Here is a 20,041-nt window from a genome sequence, read left to right on the forward strand (position 1 = left end):
ACATTTATTCATTTCCAGAGGGGATTGATATATTGTTTCTGCTCCAGTGCTTCGGACTTTTTAGATATTGTAATGCAGGACGGAAACATCCAACGACCATTGCCATCATTTCATGCTCAATGATATATCCTGACCATACTCAAAAATCTAAAGAGGCGCAGAACACTAATGCATTTTTACTTTTTGTAAGTGTTTTTTTTTTTTAATTATTATTATTATTACTTATTTGGGGTATTTATGACTGCCCTTCATCATACTAATAATTTTCCCACAGGAGGTCTGTTACTGCCTTTGTTTATCTATTTTCTTATGACCTTGGCCAACTCGCATTCTCCCATTCAAGATGCCCCCACCCCCTTCTGCCCCGATCCTCCAATAGAATCTGCAGCAATCGCCCTACGTCAGCAACATTGCAGGACCTCTGTGCTCCTCCAGCATTATATTCAGCCCCTATCTTCTCCTGCGCTCATTACTGCCAGAGGTAGAGGTGACAAGAACGGTCACACAATCTCAAAGTGGTAAAACACACAACAGACGCAGAAAGGTGCTGCAGAGAATTAGGCAGTTCGGGGGAAGCCAGCACAAAAACTAGCGCATGCAATAAAGTCTTAAGAGTGGGGTTTGGTGCAGTGCACAATTTACATTCTACTGTATATTGATTAAATCTGTATGCCCCATGGGAAGGAGTATTGAGCATCGTGACTGTAGGCTGGATTTTAATTCTATCCTCTGCATTTTAAATGGCCTTCTGCAGCATGTCATTACTACTTAAGTACCCGACCTCAGCTTTACCTATAAAAAGTTTATGCTTGCTGTTGCTAAGCCTGATATCAAAATAGATTTCCTAATAAGATTTTCTTTTTCAGTTAAAACATCAGAGTGATATGCGTGAAAAGCCTTGGATCTCAATCCAGGGAAATGCATTTTGCATGAAGCGATCACTTTAAAGTATTTTTTTCAATTTATGCACAGACACACATGTACGAGGCAAAAGGATGAAACTGCTTTGTCCTTGACTAGTTCTTTGTTTCAAAGGACGTGTAATCAATCAAACCACAAACTATCAATATTCAGAGCTACACAACATGAGAACTTATGAATCTTTTTTCTAAACATTGTAACGTACAGGACACGGATTCAGAGGAGAGGTTCGGGACTCATAACTTTTTAATAACTGTGTACTACTTTACTCTATGAATGTGACTTAAAACACAGTATTGCTCCCGGTAGACAATTTGTGAAGGGCAAGTGGGAAATTATGTTCTAAAATAAAGCTTTAATCTCAAAACAAAGGACAGTTTTGAACAGTCTTCATCAAAAGCATTAAGGCCACACTGCTGTCAGTGGCTTCATCATTATAACCGTCTTTCATAACTTCTCTCTATAACTATTTGAGAAATATGGAGCTAAAATGTCCTATGTTTGTTGATTCCACCGCAAGAACATTGGGCTTCCTGCAGCTTAGTTCCGACTTTACAGCTTGTGGAAGAGATAAAATTTATTAACTGGAAAGAGAAGTTATTTTTGGTGGCCCACACAAAGTTCAAAGAACAGCATTAACTATTTTGAGGCTGGTGTTGCTGTGTGAGTTTTTTGCGTATAGCCTGACTGCAGTAACAAATGATATCAGATAAACCTTTTGCCAAAAACAAATTCATGTGATCTTGATATCTGACAATTGACAGGTTTTAGGTTTATCTTTAAATAAGTCCGCCGATCACAACTCCTAATTTGAAATGAAATGGAAACTATAATTACTTTATTATTTATATTGTTATAAGTAATGTAAACATTTTCTATTTCCCAAAGAAAATTATTCAGTAGATGTGCAACATGTCTGGATGTGCATTTTAGTCTCTGTGTAATCATTAAAAATTACACTATTGCAGCTATCAATGCACCGCAAATGCAGAGAGACAGAAGAGTAAAGGGCATTTTTCTGTTATACCCTCCCTTTGACGTTGGCATTGATCACACAGGTTACTTAAAGAAATACTAATGTTGCTCTTTCTTTCCACTCCTTTGGGATTTTCAGCTCCAGTTTTGATCTTTGCCAAATACATCATGTAGGATTTTCCTGGCTCCTCAACTCCGAAATGTGCTCCATATTGTTTATCTATTTTATGAATTAAAAAATTAATCACAGTTGCCACTTTGGCGCTAAAACCTATATTTGACTTTGTAAAAAGCCAGCATCTGTGAATTCAGCATCTTTGTAACGTTAGAATAATTAAAATTTCGAACAAATAGTCGATTTTTACATGACGCTAATACTTTTTTTTTAATTTATGAGGCATAACTTACGCATGACTTTTTTACACATATAAAAATATTAATATGTTTTGGACATCTTGATGAATCTGTGTTTAAATCGACTGCATAAAGACAGTTCCATCCATTTCTCCATCATGAGCGGGCGTTCATAGGTGCAGCGGGCTCGTTGAAAGCTGCCCCGATGTTTTCTCTGTCTCCTTGATGGAGATTTTTTTTTTCTCACGCTGGAATGGCGCTGGATGCTGCTGCTGCGGCTGTGGACAGCCTCTCTGCATCCCCGCTGCCTCTCTCTCGCTCGCCTGCTCTCCCTCCTCCCCCCCCCGCGGACAGACAGGAATGGTTTCTTCCAGGCGAACCTGTCACTGTCACCGCGGCGGAGAAGGCAGCCGAAGTGTGAGCGCAGAGGGGGGGAGACGGACCGGGCTTCATCCACTGCCTGCCATTGCAGTGCGGCGGCTGCTGCTGCTCTGGGGCCACACCAGGAGGACCTCTCCTTCTCTGGAAGATTTCCACAAGCGCGCCGTGAGGAGGACCGTTGCCGGTCGTAAAAGGTGAACGGGGGGTTAAGTGTCGAACCGTCCGCGGGTGCGCTATGCGGGAGTCGAGTCGCGGCGGCGGAGCGGTGGATGTATCCCCCTGCGGGTAACGATAACGGTGCGAGCCGAGGTAACTGAGCTACTAGCAGACCGCATCTGCGCTCAGTGCTGAAGCTAGTTGCCCAGCATGCTAACGTCGTCTGCCAGCAGACATGACGAAAGGCGATGCTCGTCGGCCTTTTTCTCCGTGGAGGTTGCACGTAGCGGTGGCATTTCGTGTGAAAACGTCCCGCGCCCGGGCTGTCAGCGGGCTGACGGGCTGCTACGGACGTCCAGGTGAACGCTAGCTGAGAGGAGCTAGCCTAGCTGCTGGAACAAAATGTCGGCCAGCTAGGGGCTTGATTTGACCAAGAAGGTATAAAGGGGGCACAAGATTTATTAAGTGTCAGACCGATAGAGGCGAGCAGGGAGTGGTTGCGTGAAGGCAGCGGCTGGAAATATGACAGCGGGTTTTCTCAGCCGAAGCGAAGGTCAAGAGAAGCCTGGCTTTGTTTTGATGTTCTGTTGGTGGACGCAGGGTGCAAGTTGGCTAATGTTAGCTCGTTAGCTGGTTTTAGTGAGACTGGGAACACCAGCGTGCCTGTTCCGTTGTTTTTACGGTTCAACCAGCTGTCTCAGCAACACGCTGCCATGTCAGCTGCTTGTCCGGGCTTTGCTGTGAGCTTCTGTGGCTGTTTGGTTTAGCTTCACCAGGCTAGCTATCTCTCTCTCTCTCTGGGTTCATTTCCATACCAAAGGATCAGCTGCTGCTAACGTGAACTGGAGCCACCTGTTGAATGCTGATAACACAGGGCAGTCTTTTTTTTGTTATCACTTTATCTCATTTATGTCAGTGCCTCTCACAATGTGAACCAAATCAAAACCATCACAGATACCTTTGTCAGGTATTGGCAGCATCTACCGAGAGAGGATTGAATACATTTATGTATTTTTGGAGAAAATGGTCAGATACATGATAGTGATACCTGTTTGGGAATCTAATTTTAAATGACTCACATTAGGACCATGAGCTTATAAGTGTGCTGGTTTGAATCCCACAGCTGATTGATGAGGTTGGATAAGAAAGAATATCCAACATGTGATTTGGCACACCAGATCATCGCAATCGTCATCACGATCTGAACAGTCGGAACGCTTCCTGCTAATCCTAGTCCTAATTTAAAATTAAACACCTTTCTCCTTGATTCACATTCAGAACTCTGTCCAGTACGCTCACATTCATCTTTCCAAACATCCCGCCATGTACACGCTTCTTTTCTCCTTCCGTGTTGAACACCTGCCCAACCAAAAAAGTTCCCCCATATTTAGTCCATCAATGTACTTGTGACACTCAATACACTGTGTGCTATAGATAACTAAATGTACATTCTGTTCCCACAATAACAATGTAAGAATAAATGTGTCACTAATTTGAAATGGGATTCAGATAGCATAAGATGTTGCTTGATAAGTCCCCCTGCCATTCATAACATCAAGTTGCGCAAAAACTGCTAAAATTAGGTTTTAGCTTTTCTGCCAGTTATATTTTATACTCGATTTGGAAAATCATCACATGTAGAAACGACAGGAGAGTTTATTTTCATCATCTGTCATGTTGTTTGTTGTTGAGACGTTCTTTTCTTTACAGAAGCTGCTTTTATAAATTGTATTTTATTCAAATCAGACTGCCTGTGGCTATTAGGAAGGTCTCTCAATCTCACTTCACACGTTGTGTGAAAGAATCACTCATTATCACATAATTATCAAGTATCTAGTTAGGAAGTTCTGTCACCACTTCCCTTTTCATAAAGATTGTATTCATGTTGGGAGGCATGTGAGTCTGGTGTTGTCTTGTTTGGACTTGTTTTTGTTTTGAAGTTCAGGTTTAGAATTTAGAGGCAGCACACAAACTATTGAACAACTGCAGTGATATTACTTCGTAACAATGATCAAATAGCCTCTTGTCCTTGAAAGTAAATACTCTCCTGCTCTTTTAGTCTTTCATAATGATCAACTATAAATCATTTGGTTGTAAGCTGATGGTTGAAGCATCAGTTAATATCTTTCAGCAGTTTCCAACGTTTTGAAAAACAAACAGCTCATCTATCAATCGATAATGGAAATGGCGCTTAGTTAGTGTAATCTATACAGCTGGTGTGTCTTTCAGTGGAAGCATGATGATTCATTGCTCGGTTCCTCAGTGTTGGATTCTCTTGCATCTGTTTATGACCAAAATGTGTCATCCTCAGAGTCAGGATAGTAATGCCACAAGAAGAAAAAAAAATACAGCTGGGCCAGGAAAATAGATTTCTCAAAAGAAGTGGCAGAGTGTCACATCACAGATTATGCTTCTATAAGCCATTAAATGTTTCCTTGCATGACTAAACCGGCTTTTTTGCTCCGCGAATCAGGCATTTGGCAGAGTTGTGCCTTGAATGAGAGTGGCAAACATGTCACCTGTAAAGAAGAAAATATCTAGCTGCTCAAGGGCACTCGTATCTGCTGCCCCTTAAATCATGCTGCCCTAAGCTGTCATGGGAAAAGTAGTTATCTGAGGCACCGAGGCTTTGGAAGGACAAATGGATCTGATATTTTGCCTGCTTAAGTTAAATTTGACTGACTGGAGCTTTGTGGTGCTGTGTATTTATAGAAAAAAGTCTGGAATTAAGGAGCTCAAGCATTTAATAATGACAACAGGCATACTCCCAGCACACATCCTCTCATGTGATGTTTTACCTCATGAAGCTCTGCATTTTCTGCAGTTATATGTTAATTCGCATTTTTTTTTTTTTTTTTTATCATAAAAATGGATTTTTGACACATTACTTGTAAATCTGGGCTTTGGCTCTCCTCCTCGCTACCAAACTTTGAGAATATATAAATTAGCATTTCACCCACCGTCTTATCTCCGTCCACAGGCTTCAGTTACATGCACTTTGTTTCATCTTTAACCTGAACAGCATGTTTGCAGCTACAAAGACATACAACTAAAGCCATTTGCCTGTATGTAAGTCTCCACCTTGAAGACGTTAGTGTGAGAATTTGATACCGTGTATTTCTGTTGGTATTAATAAAGCTGCACCACAATTCTAATCAAAGGCTCAAGTTACAGCAAGGGAACTGTACGGTAACCTTATCACTGTCCCCAAACGATAACTTGCCTTTTGAAGAGCTTTAGAAAATGCTTTTTTTATAAATAGACATATTAGTGAGGAGTAGGACTTTAAGAGAACTTTTATTACCTAATTTTTCTTTTGCACTATTTAGCTGCTCCTTAGCACTACACAAAAGAAAGAAAAGTGTAACGATGGATGAAATACTTTGAAGCTCATGCTGTTGATAAAAAAGCGAAATGAAACCCTTTCTTGTGGAAATTAACCTGGAAATGTTGGTTTGCTGTTCATGTGTTTTACTTTTGATCATAGCATTTGACCACAGCAGCAACGAATAAATACGATTCGCCACTTTGATCCTCACCGTGTAAATCTTATCTCAGTATCTACTAAATATATTCTAAATTATGACAGTGTTTTTGGTATTTTTTTTCCAAACAGCTTTGCTTTTTTTGAGAAATAATTTACACAGGGACTAAATTCTATTTATAGTTCTCATTTGTTACACATTGTGCATCTGGCTTGAAATGGGGAATATCTGTTTCTTAACAGCTTTCAAGGCTACGTGTTGGAGATACCGTGACTCACAGCGTAGTTTATTGGTTGGTGACGGTGACACTGAAATGTCATTGCTTTTCCACACAGCCAAGCAAAATAATCTTTTCACAGCTTCCTGTAAATATATGAAATTAAAGTCCGTGTTTCCATGGCACAGTAAGTCTCTTTATGAACAGATGAGACGTTTACATTATGGTTTATGCTCTGGTTGTCCAGAAACCTGGTATAAACCAAACCAATCATAAATCTCTGTGTGAAAATGGTGTAGAATTGTCAGGATGAGGATGAGGGCGCTTTGCAGGGTTTTCAATATGCACCTCCTTTTTCTCACATGCAGAAGCATCCCTTATCACCACTGTTTTTCTTTGGCTCCGCTGTCCTCATTTCAATCACTGTGATGAAGAGGAGGCGGGCGCAGGTCAGTGGCTCAGCTTATCAGCACATTCCTGCCCTCTTGTGTGCTCTGTGTGGGGCACTGATAACTTCCACGGGGCTGATTGAGTTCAGGAGCAGATTTCCTGCTCCGTGTGTTCAGGACGCTCTCGGGCTCTGGTTACAATCACTGACTCAAGCTGTGGAGCCTGGACGTAGACTTAGCTCACTTTGAATCTCCGTCCTTCAGTGAGTATCCAAGCCTTCTTTAAAAAAAGAAAAAAAAAAAAGCTTTTTTTAGCTCCATCTTTTATGGAACATACCATAGCTATACACCTTATTTGAAACTACAGCTTTGCATACATTTTTAACTGACTGCCTTTTTTCCAGGGACTTCGGTGCTTTAAATGACTCACGCCTCTCTCAAAAGAGTCTTTTTGTATTTAATATGCCACTGTTTTGAACGAAAATGTGCCAAAAATGATGAAGAACTATACCTGCTTAGCACCAAATTGCTGACAGGTACAGTTGCCATCCATCTGGTGAACATAGTGCTGCATTAAGCAGCTAAACAGCCAGATAATTCCCCAGGACTGGCATTTCAAGTCATCCACATGAATGACAGTGTCGCTTTGTGACTGCTGAGTCGGTTAAAAAAAGCACCGGCCTGCTAACAAGGTTGGTATAGTAGGTTTTGTTATATTGGAAACTCATGTCACTGTTATTTAGTACTGTTTTCAGCACTGAATAATAATAATAATAATAATAATAAAAAAAAAACAGGAAGCAGAACTAAACACCAATCTGCCCAAGATGAAGACAGTGCATCGAAGCCACAGTGTTGGACAGAAAGTACACAGCTCATAACGGCATCAATATTATGAAGGCTAATGCTGTAATAACAGCTAATTATCATGCTGTCTCCAACAGTAATTTGGAAAGTTGTTAATTACAGTGTCAACAGTCAGCCTTAATGTTTAGCACATTAAATAAGATTGGCCTGCAGACTGCTTCCGCTTTGGAGTGTGAAACCCAACCGCTGCTGCCACTGCAGCATTGACACTGGCATTTTACGTCGACCCAAAGGTATCCAAGGCGTGTTTTATCAGATAGACGTATTCAAAACAACATTTTTTAAATAGCTTGCCCCCGGTGGCTTGATGCTCTGTTAGAAAATGTTTTCAAAATCCTGTTTACAATACAGTACTGCAAACCAGACACTTGAATTTCTGTTGATATCAAACAGTTGCTATTTAACTGGAAATACACTGATTTCTTCTGTTAGAAGGCAAGATTATAAATCCTTTTACAAAAGCTTGATACTGTCATATGGATACAATGTCTGAAGAAAATGTTATGTATTTCTCTCAGGGTGATATGGATATTATTGCCATAAAAGAAATGATGCCAGAATATGGTGATTTACACTATATTACGCCTTTGGTGGAGTTATGGACCCTGGGTTTGGATAATTGGTGGTTTTGCTGCATTTTTGCTCAGATCCAAACTACCAAATATTACAACCTTTCATTGAAATATTTATAAATCTGTTTAGTGAAATTTACAACTGCTGAAGCTTATTAAAGTGTATTTAGAAATGATAAATGGTATACCATAATCATGTGGCCACACACACACCTGCAGTCAGTAGTCATGGGAAGTACAGTAGTGTAAATGAAGACATAACAGCGGCCGAACTTCTGACTTGTGGTGATTAGCGCTCTAGTTCTCCACATGCCTCTTTAAAGTTGATGTGGAAATAATTAATTTGGTGACTGGGAGCCTGAAGCCAGTGGAGAGAGCAGAGCATGTCTGGAATCTGTCACCACTCTCTGCTGCACACAGCGATGTAAATTTAACTCGTCCCCGCCGCAAAGGGTGTCTTAGTGTCTTGTCAGGCTTGTCCAAGCTGATCATTACCCCGATGGATTTTCGGATCGTCATGACTGTCCCACTGTGCTGGTGAATGTTGTCTATACCTGTGTGTGCATTGTACAGCCAACAGTGCGCATCAGACCTTTATTTTGTGTTGAATTCTTGAGTGTTCTCTTTCTGGTAAAGCTCATTAAGCCTTACGTTTCTGTTGCTGTTGATAGTTTGATGTGGGTTTTTCTCATAACCATAACTTCTAGACTGTAGAAATTTGAAAAACAATCAGAAAGCAGGAAAATAATGTCTTGCGCTTGTATGCCAGTCACTACTTTGTCTTCTATGACCGTCCAGTTTGAACTCAGTCAGTTCATGTTTTGTCCTTGATGTGTGCAGTGGGTTGGCTGAATGGTCAAACTTCACATTCAGAAAGTTGATAAGTTAAACCTGCATAAATACTTTTAATTTTTAAAGTATTAGCTGAACTCAAACTTCTATTTAGTCACCAGGGGGACCTGGTGTTAAAAAGAAATATCAAGTTGGGATTTTTCTGAGTAAATACGTATATCGATTTTACTTATTTACATTTTTTTTTTTTACTTTACCCGAATACTATACAAATACAGTGCAATTTTTTTGCTGCAGTACACTTAGTCATGCATAGAAAATGTGTTTTCTTACACATTTGCTTGAAACATGTATCTCTGATAACTCTGTTTAAAAATACAGTATCAACCCTTAATATAGAATAAAATATCAGTGCAGAAATGGAAATCAAAAAAAGAAAGGCACTCGTCCTCAAATAAATTGTGATGAATTTAATTTAAGTTCAGATTATTAAACGGCATTTGTAAAAAAATTTAAAAGCTGCATAAACTGTCCACATATTGACCAATATGAATAATTGAAACAATCAGTGATTGATTTCTGATGAAACAACTTTGAATCTTTTGAACTCTCTTCACAACTGTGTTTGTTCTATATTATCAGCGGCAGTGCAGATCACTGTGCGTATAGTGAAACTGACCATATCTTGCGTTGGTGCCTCCCTGAGGTCTTTTTATATAACTCTGCTGCTGTAGTTTGCTGAGCTCGGACCGGGATAAACTAGCATCACTTGCTGTACTTTTTACTTTACTGCTGATGGAGATTGTTTTTGTTTCCATGCCTTGTGGCAACGAGTGCACAACACTCCTCACACAGGACTTTCTTGTAGTATGCTTCAGATTCAGATGCCTCGAATCTGAAGTATTTGTAGTCCCAAATCACTGATGTTTTGTTTGGATTGGGAATTCATTGCTTCGCCTGCTTTGCAGATGCTCAATTTCTCAGTCATAAGACTGTTAATGTAGATGTTTCTTCCTGAGCTATGTTTTCATCTTCCCTTCTGTCGTTGCATTTTGTGTTTTTGTTTCATGATTTCAGTGTGATGCTTTTCATCTTCAACTCAGACAAACAAATCCTGTCATAAAACCGTGTGAATCCGTCCTCAGGTGAGTCATCTGTTTACTTTGTCTGAATGCACGGTGCATTGACGCCGGTTGCCTCTGATCCTGAGCACGCTCGGAGAGAGCATCGGCATCGGAGATGAGGCATGCAGATGATGCCCTTACAGCGGTCTTTAATAACTGTCTCGTAAACGTCAGATATCTGATATGTCCGAAGTGTTCGGTGACGGACAGTAAAAGAGGTTTAAGTGCATGAGGCTGAGTCGATGGTTTATAGCGAAGTGTCAATACGAGGCTCCCTTCACTTTATGTAAGTAACCTTCACTTCGCCTTGTAATACTGAAGATCAACAGAGTATATTGCTTTGCTTTTGGTTTCACGGGTTTCTCAGCATCACCCGGAAAAAATGTTGCATTGTAAAGAATGCCACTTGGCATCGTGCTTTAATGCTGGTGGTGTGGGAGAACACAGCTCCTCAAGGATAACAGGCAGGGTAACAGTCTCTCTGTGTGTGCGGTCGGCATGTATTGCAGATGTTTGTAGTTGCCGGGGGATAAAATCACGTGTTTGTGCAACCGTGCAGGAAGCTGCACACAAAGGAAGCATGCAACTCCTGAAGTGACTCAACCACTACAGCAAACATTCGGCACTGCCGGCCACTTGTCGACCAGACTCTTAAAATGCTGCTGGATTGTGTGTGAGCCACAACTGTGCTTCACTGAACAAGCATGCGCTGAGAAATCTCGATGCAGTGGCCAGGTGGTTAGGGTCCCTGTTCGCCGTTAGTCCCCTGCTCCTGTTTTTGTTGAAGTTCAACCGCAGATCTCCTCCAGAGTCAAAATGGTCCTCAAGACGTTATAATTGTCTGAACTTACAGAACAGACTTTGAAAGTACGTACTCATCAACACACACCAAATCAATGTCATAATACGTTTTTTTGAGATTTGTAAATGTGGCAGTGCAATGAAGAAAATGGACACACAGTTGGTTTTGAAGTATTATTTTTTTTACTCATTTTCATTTGTTTGTCGGATTCAGACACTACAAAATGTCAATGTGAATTAAAGTCTCAAGCGTTTTAATGAGGATAGCTTATTTTTAGATCTTATTTGTGTTGTATTCCTTTCCTTCATAATTTAATTTGAATAGTTAAGCTTTGAAAAATGTGTATTAATTACACATAAACTGAAATATTTGAAGTATTTTCTGTTTGTCATGGAAAAAAAACCCCTCTCGGAATGTAATACAATGTCATAAGATTAGAGATTTTTTTTTCTTAAATTAAAGCATCATAGGATTGTAGAAATGGAAACACAGCAATGAATTCTTGAATGATTACCTCGTTCTTCTAAGGAGACAGTTCTGCCTGTCATTTCTTGGTACTGCACAGTCAGCAGAGCCTCTAAAGCAGATTGGTTGACTTGCTTAACCTGTCGTTTATGCATTTTTAAAACGAGGATGCAAACAAATGTGAACTGTGGACTGTAGAGTGACAGTGGTTGTGCCGTAAATACCTTGAATATAGTTTCACCTAAAATCCAAATCAGGAAGTTTGTAATAACAGTTCTATCTGGCATTTTGTGTGAAGATCAGATTGAATAATTTATGCAGATAATGCAGCTCACCTGGGGGGGGAAGGGCTGCGATAATGTCCCCCACGCTGAGCGGATTGGTGGATCGTTCTGCTGTGGTTCGACGCGGCAGCTCGGGGGTTAAGTCCGATACAGCAGTTTACACTGCGGATGGATGTTCGCTAGTACAGAGGAGTCCCATGCTGTAGCGGAACTGCAGACCCCGCACAGATCGCTGCCAAGCCGGAGGGGATTTGCTTCGATCCCGTGAGCGCGCGAGGAGAGAGTTGGAGGGAAGGGATGCGTTTTGAGGGGAGATGCTGAGACGGGATGCAGACCCGTGCAGGGCAGAAGAAGCGTTAGGTTGTAGTTGCGGGTTGTATTTTAAAACCGCCTCACCTGTGGTCGCAATTTCTGTTGTTTGAGAGCTTTAAAAAAAAAAAAAAAAAAAAGAGGAGGCGGAAGAGGAGGAGGGTGGGGGCAAGTCCCTCCCAGCACTGATTGGTGCGGTCATGCACTGAGGCTGCCGATGTGCGTCTGCAGGAATCTCCTGCCGGATTTTACTGAGGACTAGCTGGAGGTTGGAGAAGCTTTTGTCCGTGTCCTCTGTAGTGGCCAACATGAACTGATGTAAGTACTTCTCATATTCTGTGCTTCCAGCGTCATCTGAATAGTCACGACAACCCTCACATGTGAAGTACAAGTTAAATGACATAATTTCTCTCTGATCGTGCACATCTGTCATGATAAGGAACGGCTGCAGATTAACTTTGAAGCTCGACTTTACCGGTTCGTCTCTTGACCTTCGTGGTTCTCGAGCGTTGCTGCGTCTCTCCTTCATTAGAAGTCTGCAGTACGTCGTCTAACCATGTTGTATGTGCGGAGTGTCACTCGTCTCTCGTGGGATCCCCACACTGGCGTGAGAGCGCAGGCCCTCATTAGCATTTGACTGTATTGTCAGAGGCTGAGGAGTTTCAGCAGTTGTCAGCACTCCCCAGCACATCGATTTCAATTCTTGAAGTGATCAATCATCTTATTCTACTTCTTTGTTGTTTCACTGCGAGCAGCCACACTGGACCGTGATCCAGTCGCTGTTCTTGGTCTCTGGCCGCAAAGCAATTTGGGCACTGTTCTGGGAGGGGGGAAAAAAAACAATCCCTTTTCATTGTTGGTGTGTTAGTGCTGGTCAGTGTAATTCCTCACTGCTTTAAGACTTTGTTGAGCAAATGTTTGATTTTCTGCAGGAGACTCTGCTTCAGTCAGCATTATTGGTGCAGATCATGAGAAGCTCCATCTGTAGGTGGATTATAAAGGCTCATTTAGATCTTAAATAAGGACACTGGAGAAAAAAGAAACAGTCTGATGTCTCACATCGACTCTAGATATGTTAAATCAAATCCATTTTCAGGTCTCGGCTCTCCCTAAGTGATGATGAGCAGCTAAATTTAGAGTGCAATATGTAATTCAGTACTACTCTTAGAAACTTGAGTATCATCAACAGTTTTAATGCTCCAATGTTTAAATGGCTGTTTTTTTTTTTTTTGCTGCCCTGACATTGTGACAGATTGTGAAATGTGATCTTTCTCGCCCAACCTCACGCACAAATCCGGCAAATGGCCACTGGAGAGAAGGTGAATGTGTTGTCTTTGCAGTGATGCACCATTTGTTTCAGTCGATCTGTGGCATTTAATACAACGAGAGGTTATTAAATGCTCCACAGCGTGCATGCTGCAAGTTTCCCTTAAATCACTCTGTTGCAGCATCACAACGGCAGAATTAATGAGAACTATTTTTAGCTCCTCTGGTCCCGGAGCGGTCAGAATTGAATAAGGTACTGCCTTAGCCGTAAACCGTACCAGAGCACAAAATCCATTGTCTTTGTCAGATCGTTGAACGGCACACCATGTTGCCTTGTTATTTCCTCAGATGATTTTTTTTTTTTTTTTTATGCTTAACAGATAGTTGTGAAGGCTGCTTGCTGTAATTTTAATGATACTTTAAAGAGAATGCAAAATAAAGCTGTTTCCTTTTTCCTGGGTTGTGTCAGGTTAGTATTGTGATGACTTATACAAGAGTTTTTTCCCTTCAAGTGGAGGAAGCACTGATGTTTGGCTTTTATATTGCTTATTTCATACTTTACATCAGAAAAAGATGCTTTATCTGGTTTTTCAGATGCTTTTGATAGTTCAGAAAGCCATATTCGCTCCTCTCGGTTTTCTATTATCAGCACAATTTTGACAGTGAACAGCCTGATATGTGAACTTATTGCATTTTACCATAACAGAGCTTGAAAGTAAAAAGACCTCCAGGTTTTGCCACCGTGTTGCATGATGGTTCATGTTTGTCATTGCTCTATTCCATCATCACTGGCAAACAACTTCCGGCTGTGGTTTTTGAATGTCTGTATGTTTGTATAGATCTACACTACTATTGTCCATGGTTTCACAACTTTTTCTTGTTGTATTGTTTGGTATTTGATGCTGCACCCTCAAAATGAATGAAAAATAATCCACGTTGACTGCGGTCGCTGCTCAGACTAAACTCAAACAGTCTGAAGTTTTTTCAAATTGCGACGGTCATTTTTGATATATTGATAAAGCAAGAGATAAGCAACTGTAGAAATGAATTCATTTCACTCCCAAATTGATTTGCAAGTGGGAACGGAAAGCTTTAAAGATTAGTTGTAGATTACTTGATAGTCATGCTATAGTTTCTTTTTTTCCTGCACTGAAACAAAATCACAATGGGCTCATTCATGATTATGTTGTTTACAAATTGTGTATTGACACGGACACTTTTGATCAGAGTTTGCAGTCGGGTTTTTTTTTTCCCCCCTCTCAGCTGTGTTGTCCATCTGTGTCGCGGTACTGGCTCCCAAGTTGCCGGCTTGTAATTCCCCGAAGCGCGACCCAACCGACATGGTGTGTCTCTGCTGCGGAGCGGCTGCCAGCCCTGGCTCTGGATCGGAGCATGAAGCTTCTCTTGGCACCAGCTGTTTGTGGCCATAAAGGGCGTACACAGCACTGTGGCTAAAATTCATCAGTCACTGGATGCAGCTTCGCTGCAGAGTGCACACAGGAAGAGTTGCGTATCATCGAAGCAGTGGGACTGTCACTTTGTTTTGGTCCATCTTGTTTTTATTTGACAATTGAGACAAGTGTCATTTGAACTGAATGGGACATTGAGACTGTGGCTGGCTGGAGGGGTGAAGTGAAATGTGAAGAGCGAAGCTTTTGCTGTGCTTTATATCTACAAAAGAAGAGCTTGTTTAGTTTTTGACAAATGTCAGATAATCACAGCAGACTGTGTTTAGATGCTCTTGGAGCAACAAGCATGTATCATTCATCTGAAATGTAGAGAGAGAAAAAAAAAGTAGCTTTTGTTTGAGTATTAATTCAGCCGTGTCTTTTTTAAACCTCCCACAGCTGAGAGGAACCTTCAGACACGTCCTGAAAATGTCAAGCCACTTGAACAACACCACACTGTTCCCCCTCTGTTACCAGAGCAACAAGCGCTGCAGGAGGAGAAAGCAAAATTACATCCCTTCAAAGTGAAAGGTGTACGAAAGAAAGAGAGAGAGAAACAAAGAAAACGGAAGGGAAGGGAGAGAGAGAGAGAGAGAGGAACACGGCAGGACCAAACTTAATGGCTTTTGTTGTGTTTTCCTCCACAACTCAAGTTTCACTTATAGTTTCATTAAATTTGGAGTGGTCTAATTGTTTTTATGGGAAAACTGTGGAGTCAGATCAACCATAAGTCGTATTTTGCCTAAAAACCAAAATCCTTTTTTGTGGTGTCTAGTATAGATGCCCTCAAAGACCATTTTAAACGCTAAATATCAACTGGAAAAAGTGAAAACTATTTTTAAACTGTAGCAAAATGTTTAGCTTTCTTGCCTCCACACCTCCATGCTGCTGATGAAGAGTCCAGCTCCAGAGGCAAAAATCTTCTTTCCAGTGAGAAAACTCCCTTTTTCCACCAGACTTGTTAATATTCAGAAGTCTTTTTTTTTTCTTTCCTCCTGCTGAAGTGCAGTGTATTCATTGTGAAGGCCAGGGGGAGTTCCCTTCTCCAAACTTTTGTTCACCCCCGTTGTGTGAGCCCCACCATAAGCGGCTTGTTGGGTTTGTGACAGTTGCTGCCAAGCTGAGAACGTCTGGGGCCACTTGTGGCGATTTATTCAGCTGCCCGTATTCCCAGACGCCAGCTAACGTTTGGCGCTCGGCCGACAGGTCACAACGCACATAAGGACAGTGTGTTGAATGAAACCCCGGGTGCTGGAACAATAAGCAGAGTCACTTTTCACATTCATGTTTGCTAACACTGTAATTTTTTTTCCAATATTCTTGCCTTTGGCTCAGCTACAGTCCATCCATTGTTGCCACTCTGTTGGACTTGATAGCCATACCATTAGCAGGTTGTCATACTGTTGTGCTGCATATCCGTCTTCGGCTTGAAGCTGGAATGACACTTGCTGGATGTTTTATGTTTGAAGCTGCCAGCACAGCGGCAGCGCTGTCAGCGGAGGGTCCAGGCACTCGATCCGCAGCTGCTCTCAGAGCGATATTAACCTCCCCTCGCTCATCTTTTGTCACACTTTTTAATGTGCCACAACGTGAGATCCGCCATTTCCGCAATAGGTGGTGGGACTTAAAGTGTTCCAGGTGTCAAAGAAATTACAAGCGGAGCGGGAGGAGAGACGTGTGATGGCCTCAGCCATTAGGGTCAACAACTAGGATCAATTTACATGACAAATGGCAGTTATTGCATTAGCTGCCGCGATGTGAGCAGCGATTCTGCTCCTAAGAGATGGCTGCGACGGTATTTTATGTGCGGTCTTTAAATATCTAGTGCGTCGTGATCGTGGAGGTGAAATGATACAGACGCAAAGATAAGATGAGAGGTTCTCCGTAGAGGTGAAGGGGACGGTGTTTAACCTGCAGCTGGAGGACCGACCTTCATCTTCCCATCTGTGTTGCTTAACGTCGGTGAAGTTGGAATTTGTTCTAAAGGCTCATTATCGGTGTGCGTCTTAACAAAGTGCGTTTCTCTGTTCCTGTTTTATCCAAACCCCTGAGACATCCTGTTCTGAACCTGTGTTCAGCTACGCAGTCTCCTGTGTGTGGTCTGCTTGATTTAATACTCGCACCAAGAATGACAAAGTCTTATCTGTGTCACAGTAAATCAGTATAAACAAACTCAGTAAGTTGCTGAAGCCTTGATGTGTGTCTTTGAATGTTACACTGTTCTGTTTTGGCTTTCAGCAGCTTAGAAACACTCGGGCCTCTTGCTTCACCTCCTGTAAGGCCTTTTTGATTTGGTACAGGAAATAAAATGTTTTTTTTTTTTAATCACATTAAAGAGATTTTTAAAGTGCAGGAGGGTGAGCCCGTCTTCTGCCTCTAAACTCTCAAGCTGCACACTCGTTTTCTCAAACAAAGTAGTAATTTGCTGAATAACAAACTTCCTGAAGATAGTTTTTATCAGCTGCTGGGACACATCAGGAATTAAAAAAAATGTTCTAATGTTTGTTAGATTATTTTTAGTATGGAAGAGCTGATATATCTTTATGAACTTAAAATTAATTCTGTGTTCAAAGAATTTTGTCATAAAATCATCAGAATAGTTTCAGCCTATTTTCCTTTTTTTGCCATTATTGATCCTGAATCATTTGTAGGAAAAGGCATCCCCCCAAACCCCAGCTTTGCCCTGCTGCTGTGCCCTCTTGGAGCTCTCTGGTGCCCCCCAGTGGAGGCCCGCACCACACTTTGTAAACCGCTTTGGGCATAGCAATTAAATAAGTTAAAAACACACACATCTCCCACAGGGTGTTGCTATTTAGAAAATGGGAGAAATATAGAATTTTTCAGTGTTTTGCCAAGTCATCATAGTTTTTCTGCTGTGAAATTGAACATATCTGCCTGTGAGTGAAAATGTATACATTTTAGAACAAGAGCATAACTGTATTCTTCTGTTTTTCTAAATATACATTCTGTTTGATTAGCTAAGTGGAGATTGCTTCCATGAACGTTTAATAGTTTACACTTCAAATAATTGTTGTGCAGTTTGTGAGTGTGCGAGAGCCATTTACACCTGTTTTATAGCCCAAAGGAAATGTTGAATAAATGAATCTGAATGAAAACAAGGTGATATTTTGAAAGGAAACCCTTGCCGTGTCTTATGTTTCCACGACAAGAACAATTGTGTTCTCTCCTGCCGTATTTTGTCCTTGATGATGTGTTTCTCTGCTTTTTATTGAAAGATATTTGTTTGTGCCTTTCAGAGTGCAGCAATGGAGGAGACAGTCATTTGGGAACAGCACACAGTAACACTACACAGGGTAAGCTTTTCTTCTCCCAAATCTCTTCACGCTGCCTGTTTTACCTTATTTATCCTCCCCTCCATCCTATTTTCAGGATCTTATTCTGTAGGAAGCATGCTGAATGTGTACTCGGTTGCAGGTGGAAGAGACAAAAGAGCAGAGTTATCACAGAGCTCTTCCTCTCCGTTATTCATTCCCAAGTTTTTTTTGGCCGCGGATCCTAAATAATGAGCTCCAAATGCAGCATCAGCATATTTTTGCACACAGGCTGCACATCTACTGAGCAGCTACTATATGTGCCTGCTGTCTGCAAAAAAAAAAAAAAAATACCTATTCAGTTGTAGCATCTGTCGAGAGCAGACACAGCAGTGTGTGTTGTAACACTTTAAATTAGTATTTTAAGCTGTGGTTCATTGATAATGTTCTGTCTGTTCACAAATGCAATACACATCAGCACCACCTTTGATCCAGTCTTAAAGCTAACAACACATTCTTTTTTGTGTTTGTCGGTGCAGGCACCAGGGTTTGGCTTCGGGATAGCCATATCAGGAGGTCGGGATAACCCTCATTTTCAGAGTGGCGAGACCTCCATTGTCATTTCGGATGTGCTGAAAGGAGGCCCGGCAGAAGGCCTGCTGCAGTAAGATTTATTATTTTCAGCCCAGTCAGATGTTCCTGCTGTAGAAAGACTTCATAATGGATGTTCTCTGTGTTTTTTTCTTTCTTTTGTAGGGAAAATGACAGAGTTGTTATGGTCAATGCTGTCTCCATGGACAACGTGGAGCATGCATACGCTGTCCAGCAACTTCGTAAAAGTGGGAAAATTGCCAAAATTGTGAGTGTCAGCAGCATTTTGTTATCTTCTTTAAAAACTGTTTAAAGCAGGGATGTTATGGATGCTGTAAGTATGTTAAGTTAACCCTAACTTGATGGTGAATGTTGGCTTTGCAGAAAAATTAAACAATAAAATTATGAGATATTTTGGAATTTAAACGTCTGTTAGCACAAAATTGAAATCAGTTCCTGTTAAAGTGACCGATCGTCGAGCTGATGCCTTTTTTTTTTTTCCCGCTCTGGCCAGACAATTCGACGGAAGAGGAAGGTGCACGTCCCCATGGGCCGCCTCGGCGAGAGGGAGACCATGTCGGAACACGACGAGGAAGAGGACAGCTACGACGAGGAGATATACGAGACGCGAAGCGGACGCAGCGGCGCCTACAGCGGTGTGGGCGGGGCCATGGGCAGGCGCAGCGGCCGGAGCAGCGGGCGGAGGGACAGGGAACGTGAGCGCAGCGGCTCGCGGGAGAGGAGCCTCTCCCCGCGCTCGGACCGCCGCTCACACAACCTGCCCCCGCGCCCCGCCAAGGTCACGCTCGTCAAGTCCCGCAAAAATGAAGGTGAGGCTCACAAAGTCGGGGGTGTAAAATGTTCCAGGAGCAACATTGAAATCAGCATTGGTGAACTGCCAGAGTAAACAAAACCTGCCAGCGGCAGCAAAATCCAAGTTAGCTCAAGTAAATCTAAGTAAAAGAGCAATTAATCTTCTTTAATCAGTTGTGTTAATCCCAGTCGGGAGCAACAGCTGTGGTCAGCGCGGCGTTGTCACGTGAACTGTGTGCTAACATGGTCTTTGTTGCTGTCGTTCACTTTGTAAGCAGAATATGGCCTGCGCCTGGCCAGCCACATCTTTGTCAAGGACATCTCCCCCGAGAGCCTGGCAGCCCGGGACGGCAACATCCAGGAGGGGGACGTGGTACTGAAGGTGAGGGCAGGGAGGGCAGGGGGAGCGTCGCCAATAACCGAGAAGATTCTTGAAATAACTCTGAATCTTCTTTTTTTTTTTTTTTTCTTCATATTGTTGTCTTCTGACATTGCATCTTGTCTGTGGTTTGTATTTACTGAACCAATTTTCTTTTCAATCTAATTTTGCATAGCAGC

The 20,041-nt window shown here is 41.8% G+C and overlaps 1 protein-coding gene across 8 annotated transcripts in view; it reads left to right on the plus strand.

Annotated features, from left to right (window-relative positions):
- tjp1b (tight junction protein 1b) overlaps positions 1-20,041 on the plus strand; it is a 54,815-nt gene that overhangs the window by 19,842 nt on the left and 14,932 nt on the right. For 5 of the 8 annotated variants that reach the window (XM_030097221.1, XM_030097223.1, XM_030097225.1 and 2 more), the window contains 5 exons: positions 18,065-18,121; positions 18,619-18,743; positions 18,836-18,938; positions 19,185-19,500; positions 19,759-19,865. In XM_030097221.1, coding sequence (XP_029953081.1) covers positions 18,065-18,121; positions 18,619-18,743; positions 18,836-18,938; positions 19,185-19,500; positions 19,759-19,865 — 708 coding nt within the window. Of the gene's footprint in view, positions 1-2,629; positions 2,826-18,064; positions 18,122-18,618; positions 18,744-18,835; positions 18,939-19,184; positions 19,501-19,758; positions 19,866-20,041 lie in introns of those variants that run through there. The other 3 variants (XM_030097222.1, XM_030097227.1, XM_030097229.1) reach the window with 2 other exon arrangements.

This window comes from Salarias fasciatus, chromosome 7 (genome assembly GCF_902148845.1).
Source record: "Salarias fasciatus chromosome 7, fSalaFa1.1, whole genome shotgun sequence".
Lineage (NCBI taxonomy): Eukaryota > Metazoa > Chordata > Actinopteri > Blenniiformes > Blenniidae > Salarias > Salarias fasciatus.